This window comes from Lactuca serriola, chromosome 7, assembly GCF_051521515.1.
Source record: "Lactuca serriola cultivar US96UC23 chromosome 7, Lser_US96UC23_V15, whole genome shotgun sequence".
Classification (NCBI taxonomy): Eukaryota; Viridiplantae; Streptophyta; class Magnoliopsida; order Asterales; family Asteraceae; genus Lactuca; species Lactuca serriola.
Genome location: NC_136414.1, coordinates 82236232 through 82249810, shown reverse-complemented (window position 1 = coordinate 82249810; position 13579 = coordinate 82236232). Strand labels below are relative to the sequence as shown.

Genomic DNA, 13579 nt, shown 5'->3' with positions numbered 1-13579 from the left:
ATTTTTAATTATCGGTTACGATTCGTAATTATGAATGATATTAGATACAATATTGGTTATGATCTTGTATTTAAATATCCAAACCTTGTTGATTTTGTTGTTCTTGAAAGAACCTTTTGTTATATCCCGAAGAAAGAAATTTCTGATATGAATCAAATTTATTTAAAAAAACAATGTCAAACTCACACGTCAACTTTTCGTTTTAATTTTTCGTTTAACTTTCGTTTGATTATCATTTCATATATTTATAACTTATATTAATGAAAGTAATTATAATATTCCTTTAAATATACATTATTAACCAATAAAGCATTAATTTATATAAAAAAAGTTATCAATTTTGTTTTGTTTGATCTTGTGGTAGACGAAACCATAATTCTACATGCTTTGACAAAGACTGCCCACTACCTTTTTGTTTTTCTTGGAAAAAGCAAACAAATTTCACAAAATTATGCGAATCATTCTTCTTCAAGTCTCATTCAGCTCACGCTTTCTTCCACATCAATCCCCCCTTTTGTTGCAGTAACCCAATCAAAACAACCCATAATTGTGTTGTTGGATAGCTCCTTGAAGATCTGTTTGTAACTTTCATAAGTTTGGGTGTGGTTTTCGTCTCTCGAATTTTGTATTTGATAAGATCTATCTTACTCTGTAAACAAATTTCCCCAAACCCTAACGATTCTGACAGGGAAGTAACTATTCCTGTGTAAATCCGCAGTTTTGCGCAAATTTCTCTCTCCTCATTCACAGATTCCCTGATTTGGTTCTTGGTTACATAAATATTCTGTATTTCTTTATACATATTTACACGTACAAGACGAATTAGCAGCTCAATACTTTGTTTTTGCTCATCCAAAGATCAATTTCTATAAAATTTAGCGAATTGGGGTTGTGGATTTTGATCGGGGTTTTAGCATTTTCTGAATTTTCGGTCAATCCAAATTATGTCACCGGCGGCCCTTGCCGAGCCGACGACCAATACATTACCGGAATCTTCAGAAACCCCCGAGTCGTCACCGGAGAGAGGTGATTTGGATAATAATCGCCGCTTTTGGGACTTGAGAGGGGTTCAGTGGCGTACTGATTTGGGGGTTTTGCCCTCTTCTTCCTCCGTCGATGAAGTTCGTCGTGTTACTGCAAATTCCCGTAGAAGGTATATATTAGTATGTTCATATGTTTGTCAATCTCTGCATCTAATCAAGTAATCATGATTCATAACTTCATATCAACATCTGGTCAAACATGGCTGCTTCGATCCAATCTACTTACAATCTCTAAAAACTTCCCCTTTTCGTTCGTAATCAAGCGTTAACATTTTAATTCGTTTGTTTTCCAGCTACGCTACTTTAAGAAGGAGGCACCTGATCGATCCTCTTCCTAAAGATGGAAGCAATATTCCCGATCTTGTTATGGACAATCCATTATCGCAAGACCCAGGTAATTTTCTTGCTTAAAGTCAATCATATTCATTATCCCGCTTACATCTTTACAAATGAAGAACATATTACGTTTACGCAGATAGCATGTGGGGTCGCTTTTTTCAAAAAGCCGAGATAGAGAAAATGGTGGATCAAGATTTGTCACGATTGTATCCTGAACATGGTAGCTACTTTCAGACTCCTGGATGCCAAGGGGTATTGAGACGAATTTTGTTGCTTTGGTGTATTAGACATCCCAACCATGGCTATAGACAAGGTAACGTATTATTATTTCAAAATAATTTCTTTACTTTTCTTCAACTTTTTATTAAAATATCACTCATGAAATTGGTTTGATGGAGACTTAGTTGAGAAAAGTGGTTTAGATCTTGTATGGATAAAGTGCATTCTTGATAAATAATGCTTTAAAATGGTTAATAAATGCAAGAAATAGAAACAAACATCTATTGGTTTATTATAGCAATGCCATTCAAATAGAAAACAGTTTTCATAGTACAATGTTCTAAAAAGAAGATTGAAAGTATAATGCTATAATTGAGTAGATTTTTCAAATTACAATACTATAATAAGAGGAAACCATATAATGCATTCATTTCACATACACTAACTCGTTTAATTTCTCAAATATATAATTATTTTAGGAATGCACGAACTCTTGGCTCCACTATTATACGTCCTAGAAGCGGATGTAGAACGTCTATCCGCAGTGCGAAAACTATACAAACATTACTTCACCGATAATTTCGATGGCTTATCTTTCCACAACACCGATTCAACATACACTCAAACATCTCAACACACAGACAACAATAACGAAATCCAAGAAAATCAAGAACCCATCAATACCCTCGACCCCAAAATCCAAACAATCATCTCCTTTTGCGACCCGTATGGGGCCGAGGGCGAATTGGGAATTGTCTTATCCCAAAAATTCATGGAACACGACGCCTATTGTATGTTCGATGCGTTAATGTCCGGTAACGGTGGTGCGGTTGCAATGTCCAACTTTTTCGCACCGCCGCCTTTGTCCACCCAATTGCCGCCAGTAATCGAAGCCTCCTCCGCCTTGTACCACCTCCTCGCGGTGGTTGATCCGTCTCTTTACACTCATTTCATCGAGCTCGGGGTTGAACCGCAGTATTTCGCGCTTCGGTGGTTACGGGTGTTGTTTGGGCGGGAGTTTGACCTCGAGGACCTTTTGGTCATTTGGGATGAAATATTTTCGTTTGATAATAAAAAACTCGATGGGGTGGAAAATGAAAACGACCCGGAAACAAGTTTCCGGGTCTTGAATTCGACCCGCGGGGCGTTTATTGCCGCCCTTGCGGTTTCGATGATTCTGTATATTCGATCGTCTGTTCTTTCCACCGAAACCGCCACTTCGTGTCTTCAAAGATTATTGAATTTTCCAAAAGATGTGAATTTGGAGAAATTGGTGAAGAAAGGGAAGTTGTTGGTTCCGGTGGCTATTGCCGCCATGAGATCGATGCCACCGCCGGTGGATGGCGGCGGCGGTAGCGGTGGTTACAAGATGAGCAAAGTAACGACCGGTGGTAAGAGTCATAGCTACTGGGAGGAGAAATGGCGGGTTTTGCATAAAGAAGAAGAGAAGAAAGTTGAAAATAAACCGAAAGATTGGCCAGAAAAAGTGAAAGTGCAGTTGTTGAGAACGGAATCCGACCCGTCTTCTTCTAAGGGATTTCGTGAAAAGACGATTATGTCCCCGGGCCCTGGCCCGGCCCGGATTGGACGCCATGTTCGCCGGAGTTTGCTCGATGACTTGGCCCGACAGCTTGGGTTAGAAGAGGAACCAGAAAATTGTGGAAATGGTGGCAGTGAAGAGAACTCTTCGATTTTTTCCGACGTGGCAAGCCCGGGTGGTGCCGCCAATGACAACCACCATGAAAACGAGACTGACCGGAGTAGCGTGGCGTCGAATTTATCAGTCAATGAGCCTGAGACTGAGACCGAGACTGTGACTGTCCCGGAAGTTGATTCCCCTGAAACTGTCGCGGAAGTTGATTCGCCGGAGGCTGTCGCCGGAGATGCTCCGGTGAAGGTGGAGGAGAATAAAGATTCCGCCGGAAAACCAGGGGTGAATTTGAAAGATAGGATTCTTTCTTCGGGGAAGCTTCAGTGGCTTTGGAAGTTTGGGAAGAATGGCGGTGAGGGTTCGTCAGAGAAGGGCGGCGGCGGTGGCGGTGTTGGTGGTGGTGATCAGAAAAGTGAAGTGGCGGTGGATTCCGGGATGGATGTTAGGAGCAAAGCGGAATCCAGAGAGCAAAACAAGACATGTTCTTTGAAGAATCTAGGCGAATCCATGGTGGAAAATCTACAGGTATTGTTTTACAGATTTTAACAAATATGATTTTTGTGTTATGTGATTGTAGTAATAGAAGTTATTTTTTTTTTTCAGGTGATTGAATCGGTGTTTCAGCAAGAAAAGGAAGTAGATAACATGTCGAAGAAGGCACTGGTGGATAGAGGACAGATGACAGCCATGGCAGCTCTTAAAGAGCTTCGTAAGATTAGTAATATTTTGTCAGAAATGTGAGATTATGTTTTGTATATCAATCTATTCTTGATCTTGAGAGTGAAAGTGAGTGTTTTAAGTCTATAGTAAGTAATAAATGCTATTATTCAGCATCTTATGTCCACTCCACTCTCATAGTTTTAGATTTATTTTCTGTTATGTATCAACAGACTTACGTTAAAACTTAAAATGTATATATATATTCAGATCATTTTGCTTCTTCAAGTTAATCTCAGAATGTTACGAGTCTTCTTGTGATTCACGTTGGCCTTTGCCTGCTGGCATGCTATCCTTAAAATTAGTGTTACCTCCTGATGTTTTGTTACGAGAATTTTTGCACTACCATCTAATAATTTTTTTTTTTTTTTTTTTTTTTCAAATTACAGCTTAAATTGTTTTCTTGTCGTTTTGCCTTGTCAGATATATGCTAGATTGGTTTGTGAAATTTTCAAACCGAACCCTAACTAGATTGGTTTGTGAACTTGTTAAACCCAACTTACCAGTTTGGTTGACATTCAACGGTATTAACTAACCACACATTATTTTAGCGACGGAAAAGACAACAAACTAAACTCTTAAGCATCTTCGATTGGAGATTTTATTTTTTATTTTTTTTAGTTAACTTTTAAGAATCAACCATTTAAATGTTGTTTTTACCATGTGAATGAATAACTTTGTTTTTCAATGGCAAAGAGAGTTTTTATAAAAATAAAAGTAGTCAGTTCGTGTGGAGGAAGTAGAAGATGTCACATATTTGTTTTTCAAGTGCTTTCTGGTTCGGGAGGGGTGGAATCAGCATTTAGCTTGGGTGGACTTTCATCTTCTATGATATTTGATTGTTTTACGATTATATTAGAAAAGCCACAAATCATACTAACACATCACTACGGAATCACTAAATCCTCGGAGTTCGTGACCTCTTCAATTCGTGTATGGGTCCTGTGCTTCCAGTAGTAGTACAGACACATACTACCTTCCACACCTACCCGTATTTGTCTCGATGATCATCACAGACCTCCCGACCACAAAGCCCGAACAACTAAGATACACATACATCATATACTCACCCTCTTTCAGAGCGACTAATCATTCCTTATGCAGGTATTCTAATAACCACACTCACTCATGAAACTTCCACTAATCTTGCAACCGCTATTTCTATGTTAATCATACATAACACAAGATTCGATAGATAGTCGAATAATTGATTTTATCTTAAGCCCAAAACCAAACAAGGAACAATAAACAAGGCTAAATCAAACATTCTCAGGCTATTAAATCTTAGTTATGTACAACTATGATGCACACATACTAAGCAACCATAATAATATTATCAGTTCCATATAGCATATCAAAACATTCTCCTATGCTTCATGCATCATAAATCAGGAAATTATAGCATGCAATTCTTTAAGATCCCTATCTTACAACTAGCATGCAATTCTAATACATCGTCACTACACATAAACAAGTTTGGGTATCTTGGGGAATAACTTTCTTTGGCTCTTGTTGATTGTACACATCACATCCTTTTTTTTTTGGTAATTTTTAATTATGAAAATTATTTTGTAGTTTCATGGTTTGAGTCTGGAATCACACACGTGTTTATCCATTTCACTTAAACCAGGACTTTGATACCAACTTGTAACATCCCAAAAATCATGATAAAATTTGTTTATTTTTGTAAGCCATTTCCACAAACCATAAGATTGTAAATCATTGTTTTTAAAAACAATTCCATAGATTCAGAGTATCAAAAATGTCTTAAAACATAAATCAACAGAAGGATGTGTATGATCACGCCTTCGCTTTGCCCCGATCATCTGATGTACCCTCACCGCCATTCTTCCCAAACTTCCAAAGCCACTGAAACTTTCTCGATGAAAGTATCCTATCTTTCAAATTCCACTTTCTAGTTATCATCAGTTAGTTTTGCTAAATTTTTTTTCCTCTCTTAAGTTAAAAGTAAACATACAAAATTAATTTGTTGTGGTTGAACTGGCTTGAAAACAATCTAATTTTCACCAACCAAATATTATTTTAGCGATGGAAAAGACAACAAACTAATCTCTTAAAGCATCTCCAATCGGAGTTTTTTTGAGTTAAATTTGAAGAATTAACAATTTAAAATGTTGTTTTATCTATGTGAATGAATAACTTTATTTTTGAACAACAAAGAGTATTTATAAGAATGGAAAACAGTGAGTTTGTGGTGAGGAATTTAAAGATGTCACATACTTGTTTTTCAAGTGCTTTTTGGTTTCGGAGGTGTGGAATCGACATGTGGCTTGGGTGGACTTTGATCTTTCGTTGTTTCATTGCTTTATGACTATGGTTCAGCCGATCGATACTAAGTCTTTCGTCCACTTGAAGTATTTGACGTTGGATTTGGCGTTTATAATGGTCATTTGGGTTCTTTCTGTCAAGCCAACTATCGCAAGGAACATCTTTTTAATAACATTGTAGTATTTCTTTAAAGGAAAATGACACAATAACCCTATGATGTTTTGCACATTTGCACATTTGTCCATTCAGTCACCTAAGTTATTTTCATGCCTTTTAAGGGAATAAAGTTGGTTTTGTCGGGTAGTGTCACACCCCAAAACCAAGAACGGCGGAAACGTTCTGGGGCGGAGGACGTCATGTAAAGTATCACAACACAGTAAACGTAAATAAGCAAACAACATCATCCATTGCATTAAATATATAATTTTAATACAAGCGTGTTCTGTACAGTTTTAGACACCAAAAATATAATGTAAATCAAAATAATAAGATGAGTCTTGAATGCGCTCCATCTTCTCAAAAGCTGGCCTCGGTACCTGTCTACTGATGACCTGAGAATACAAGTTATTTTGAAAGAGTTTATCAGCATTAAGCTGGTGAGTTCATAAGTAATTTAGTGTCGATGTGTGTTACCAAAAACGTTTCAACATGTCTCAAATGTAAGTTTGTAAAAGGTAAGTAAATGTTTGTAAGTATTTGTAAAAGTTTGAATCTCTCAGAAAAACCTATATTTTCTATTAAAGTAGCCTTCTACCAAGGCTTAACTGTTTTGTATGCTCGTTTGTTGTAAAAGTGTGTAATTTCCCAAATGTAACTATCATTTAACAAAATATAGTTTGTACATTAATGTTTAAGTGAAATAATCACTAAAAATATGTAATGGGTAAATCATTGTAATACTGTAGTGTTGTATTATAGGAACTACTGCTGTACTAACTACCTTAAACCGGATTTATATTAAGGTATAATGTGATAAATTGCACCATACTATCGACTGATAACAACGACATACGAATGGTCGTAATAACGGAATGACGTTTGGCACCCGCAGACGTGCAGGTCCGGCTGTAGCTAGCAGCAAGGTGTAGGATAGTCAATCCAGTATAGATCTATACGCAAACTCACGCTCTCCTTCCAAGAGAATTCTGGCTACAACTCGGGCCCATGACATTTAAGGCATGCTCCGATACAGTGGATCACAATTGTTAACGTATTCTTGTATATGTAATGTAATGTTACTCGTTCTAGTATAGTTGTATATGTTCTCCTCCTAGTATAGTTGTATATGTTCTCTTTCTAGTATAGTTGTATATGTTCTCTTTGTAGTATAGTTGTATATGTTCTCATAGTAATGTAATGTATAGACTCATAAATGAACTGACTCATTGATCTAGAAATTGTAGTAGTATGATCCTGTGTTACCCCGATGGTAACTTACTAATGATGTGTCTAATACGCATGAATATGGAAGTACTTTTATGTCTATATATGTATATTTGATATATAACTAATATTGAAACGACCTTCGGACGGTTACCCGAAATCCCACCAGACCACATCCAAATCGAGAAAAAGGAAATAGGGCGGATGGCCTTCCTAAGCCCTTTAAACATTGCTTATATATCTATACATATATGGGCATGCAATTTATAAGAAGTAAAACAAAGTTTAATAAAAGCATTTGATAAGTAAAAGAGTTTGTAAAACATTTTGAAGTAAAACAGTTTGATAAACGGTTTGAACAGTGATAAAATCATTGGTTTTCTAGTTATTAATCACATGTGATTGGTGTAATCACATGTGATTGATGCAATAACTATAAGCATTTAACTTGTATCCCCCCATAAAGTATATAAAACATTTAAAAGTATTTCAAAGGTTAATTAAAGGGGTATGAACTCACTTGTGGTGAGTGGATTGGATTGAAGTGTCGGATACCGTGCTAGGTGGCAAACGGAGACTTGTTCACACGCACGAGCCTAGTTATCATATAATGAGCATATATATAACTAATTAGCCAAATAATAACTTAATGAAATAAGTTGGGACACTTAGGAACATGTAAACACTTTGTCTAAGTGTTAAAGGTCCTAAGGGTTGCTTCTAGGTTGTTATGGGACAAGGCTAAAGGGGTTTAATGTATCAAAGGGCCTTATATAAGAGTTTACTACCCAATAAACCCCACACAAGGAGTTTACGGTCGTAAACCCTTGAGTTTACGGCCGTGAACTCCATTCTTGGTGGTAATAGGTGTTTTAAAGTGCTAAATGATTTCTAGAATAAGCCTAGCTTGGTGGTTTAATCCTTTGGGTAGTTTAGGGCATAGATAATACTCCTTTGAGGAGTTTACGGCCAAAAGACCATATACCTTAGAGTTTACGGCCGTAAACTCTCATGGGATGGGTGTTTTAATTCTTTCAAGTCCCAAACACAAGTAGAATACTTTCTAGGCATTTGTTTAAGGCTATGGAGGACCCTAGGCACACTTTGGTGCCCTTATTTGGTGTTTACGGCCCAAGAGTATTCCTTGGCCGTAAACTCTGTTTAAGGGGTGTTTTTGATGTGTTAATGTCCCCATATTAGCTAGAAGTAGTTGAGGGTTAATGTCTAAAGCTTTTAGGAGTGATTAGGGCACATTTAAGCCCTTGAATTTGGTGTTTACGGTCCAAGAAACTCTTGGGCCGTGAACACCTAAAGCTATGTGTTCTTGATTGTTTTCTAGTCTCAAATGATCATACATATTATCCTAAACTAGTTACCTAACAAGGAAATGGGACTAGATGGCCTTTAAGCTTCATTTTGGAGTTTACTCCCCAAGAATGTTCTTGGGCGGTAAACTCCCGAATCACATATATTTGACATGCAATCTATGTTATTAAGCATAAAACAAGCATTATAACACAACTAGGGAAGTGTACTCACGATTTGGGATGAAAACCCGAAGATCCGTGAGAGAGAAAATGACTTTTCTCTAGTTGGAAATGTGAATAATGAATGAATTTAGTTCAGAAATCTATTTATAGTCCTGAAATATTTTTGGCAGAAAATATTTTTATTCCGGAATTAGACTCTACCATTATGAAGTTTTGGAATGCTCAAGTTTCACAAACCCATGAGCATCCCTTCTCCTGATATCTCCTTAAACGTAAACCCTAATGTACACAAACTTATTCGGAAAAGTCTGAAATTCATTGAAAATGGACTAGCTTATATTGAATAGCTAATGTTCGTACAAAATGGAAATTTCAGGTTGTCACAGGTAGAATAGGTCTATCTGTAAGAACTGAAGGGGTTAGTCGGTGACTTCCTCATCTAAAATTGATGCATGTATGGAGGGATTGATTTCAATAACTTAGAATGCAGCAGAATATTCAATATTAAAACCAAGAACACGAGAATTAAACCAGTAACTTGCACAACAAGAAATCGAGAAAAGATAGTTTGATAAACAATCTAGACCTATTGATTTGGAATCGACGAAGACAAATCAAGACCTTTTGATTTGAATTCGAATCAACATAGAAAACACGATCTAGAATTGACAAGAACGAGTAAGCAACTCAAAAGAATAGGGTTCTTTATTTTTTGATAATTAGCCATCAAGAACATGAATGAAAAAGGGTCAACTAAGGGGATTTATAGCCTTACAAACGATAATAAAATAAGGCAACTAGATAATAAATGAAACTTCAAAATAAAAGGAATCTGCCTTGTAAAGGCCTATTCATGCCAAACCTACCCTCTAGAACCTTCCAGCTAACCGACGTATGAGACCATGCAAACTCCATGCATACATGAGTCTTTACCATCCGCACTTTCGCATCCAGCAACCAAAACCAACCATTCACAGTCACTTTCCCAAGCCCTATATTTGCATCGAGTCCTCCGGTTTTCACAGACGCAACGAATCTTCTGGGTTTCGCCATCGCATTTGCATCCACTCTTCAACACTTATGATGGATGGCGATCGTTCGCATCCAATCGTACACGTTCGCATCCAACAACTGACTTTGACTGCGAAAGTTTGTGATTCGCATTTCCATCATTCCCTCCCCTTTTTAATGGAATTATCCTTAATTCAGCTAGTTCATCATCATCAACATAAAGCGAAAGGTTTCCAATGTTAAATATGGCATGAACTCCATAGTCACTTGGAAGATCAACTTTGTAGGCATTATCATTAACTCGGCCCACCACCTTGTAAGAACCTCCAACTCTCGGCATCAATGTATTCTTTCTTTTACTTGGAAACGTTTCCTCCTCAAGTGTACCCAAACTAAGTCTCCATCAACAAAAATTCTAGGCTTCTTATTCTTATTTGACTTATCCTTGTAAGTTGCGTTTACAGTCTCAATGCGTTTATGAATTTGCTCATGCAACTTCATCATCGACTTTAACTTTGCTTCAGAATCCATATGAACTAACTCCTCTTTTGGTAACAGAATTATATTTAAAGGAAGATATGGGTTAACACCGTAGAAAACCTCGAATGGAGAATGCCCAATTGCAAATGTAGGAGATCGATTATAAGCAAAATCAGCATGCGCAAGCTTCACGTCCCAATTTTTTTAGTCTTACTTACCAACCGTCGCAATAACCTTCCCAAGGTTCTATTTCTAACCTTTGACTGGCCGTCCGTATATGAGTGATGCGAAGTACTGAACAACAGTTTTGTACCCACCTTCCTCCATAGCGTATTCCAAAAATAACTCAAATATCTCGAATCTCGATCTGAAACAATAGTTTTTGGAAATGTCATGCAAATGAACAATCTCCTTAAAGTATAAATCAGCCATGTTACTAGCATCATCAGTTTTGTTGCAAGCAAAAAAATGAGCCATCTTGGAAAAACGATCTATCGTTACCATAATCGCATCCTTACCCTCGTGAGTCTGAGGTAAAGCAACAATGAAATCCATCGATACATCTTCCCAAGGATGATTAGGAATTGGCAAAGGAGTGTACAATCTCGACTTGAATGTACTTTTGGCCATTTGACAAGTTACATACTTTTTTACAATGTTGGTCACGTCTCCTAACATCTTCGGCCAATAAAAATGCTCCTTTAAGATCTCAAAAGTCTTAGTAATTTCGAAGTGTCCAACCATCCCTCCACCATGAGCTTCTCGCACCAACAACTCACGAATCACATGCTTCAAAACGCAAATTCGATTTCCTTTGCAGTGAAAACCTTATTGCAACATGAATTCACCTTCAGGTCCACCTGCACATGTTATAAACAAATCTACAAAATCTATGTCAGTCACATAATAACTTTTCAAGTCCTCGAACACCAACAATCTCACATCCAAAGTTACTAGCAAAGAATATCGCCTCAACAATGTATCAGCTACCACGTTGCTTTTTCCATCTTTACACTTGGATGAAAACTGAAAGATTGCAAAAATTCTACCCATTTGGCATCTCGTGTACTCAACTTCTACTGGCCATTAATAAACTTCAACGACTCATGATCCGAGTACAAAATAAACTGATTTTCATGTAAGTAATGGCTCCAATGATCCAATGCTCGAACAATTGCATAAAACTCCTTGCCATACGTATATTAATTTAATCGAGCACCCCCAAGTTCTTATAAAAAATAAGCGATAGGACGCTTTCCTTGAATGAGAAAAGCTCCTATTCAAATCTCACTTGTATCGCACTCCACCTTGAAGGGTTGTGAAAAGTCAAGCAGCGCTGAGACCGCAGTACCACACAGTAACTCATTTACTTTTGAAAATGACTTCTGAGCTTCCAGCCCCCATGCAAAAGCTCCTTTTTTCAAACAACTCGTGATTGGACTCATGGTGCTAAAATCGCGAATGAACCTCCTATAAAAAGAAAAGCCCATGAAACGATCAGGCTTCTGAAACAGTAGTAAGAGTAAGTCACGACTTAATTGCGTATATCTTGGATTGATCCACCGAAACACCATTTTTGGAAACATCATAATGTAAGAAAATCACTTTCTCCACCAAGAACGAACATTTTTCCTTCTTCCCATAAAGCTTTTGTGTTCTAAGAGTCTCGAATACCTTTTGTAAATACACAATATGATCTTCCCTATTCTTGCTATATATCAAGATATCATCAAGATATGCAACCACAACCCTCCTAAGAAAAGACTTCAATACTTCATTCATCAGCCTTATAAAGTACTAGGCGTGTTAGTAAGACCAAATGGCATCACAGTTCATTCGTACAACCCATGTTTGGTCTTGTAGGCCGTTTTCCACTCATCACCTTCTTTCATACGAATCTGATGATACCCACTTCACAAATCAATCTTCAAAAACACCACTGACCCTTGCAATTCGTCCGACACATCGTCACATCTAGGAATGGAAAACCTATACTTGAGTGTTATATTATTCACCGCTCGGCTATCCACACACATACGCCAAGTTCCACACACATACCCTTGCAATTCATCCGACACGTCGACACAAGGACTAAGGCTCTCACGAACATAGCTTTTGTTTATCAACTCATAGATTTGCTTTTGTAACTCCTTTGTTTGTTCCGGATTGCAACGACAGACCACTTTATTTGGCAAGGGAGCACCTGGAACAAGACGAGTCTAATGTTCAATACCACAGATTGGTGGTAAAACCGGTGGTAAGTTGATTGGAAAAACATCACGAAACTCCGCAAGCAATTCTGCAATCGGAACCTCTACTTTCACATTCACCTCCTCATCTGGGTCTTCGTTCGCAGTCCCCACCTTTCGACCTTCTTTCGCAACAAGGAAAAAAATTTCCTCTCCTTGCTCTAGAACATGTTCCATCTCCTTTTCGCTAGCTAACATCATCAGACTTGGTTTCTTATTATTCATCGATTGCACTTTGTTCGAAGATATAGGTGACAACATAATTTTCTTTCCATTGTGTTTTTGTTCATAATCGTTACTGGTGGATGTTAGAACAGTGAACTAAATATCGATAGTGTTGTGATATATCGGAGATTGTGGGATCAAGGCTTAGGGTGAGTGTTGTGCTGGTTCCTTCTCATGATATTACAGTGCAAAAGAAAGAGATGATCATTAGACAACGTCCTATAGGGATTCCCAAGACGAAGCTCCGACGATCAAGTTAGAATTGATTCTGAGAGAAGATTGGGTAATTCTGAGAGAAAAAGAGTTCCGCCCCCCTTCTTCATGAGGAAGAAGGGTCCTTTTATACATGATCGAGATGCGAGTGCCTCCTAATTGATTCTGTTGAGTCTCCTCTCGTGAGACGTGACGTGGCGGGTCCGTATTGAAGGATCCTTCATCACGTATTTATGTCTCGTCGCCTCATTGGTTGAAGGAGAATCTTTG

The 13579-nt window shown here is 37.7% G+C and overlaps 1 protein-coding gene across 1 annotated transcript; it reads left to right on the top strand.

The window, feature by feature from the left end:
- Positions 1–391: 391 nt before the first annotated feature.
- LOC145060995 (uncharacterized) lies at positions 392–4202 on the top strand. The gene is made up of 5 exons (XM_079008343.1): positions 392–1153; positions 1337–1437; positions 1519–1695; positions 2081–3777; positions 3856–4202. Exons 1-5 carry the CDS (start codon positions 945–947, stop codon positions 3991–3993), a joined length of 2322 nt encoding a protein of 773 aa, XP_078864469.1. The 5' UTR covers positions 392–944; the 3' UTR covers positions 3994–4202.
- Positions 4203–13579: the final 9377 nt, after the last annotated feature.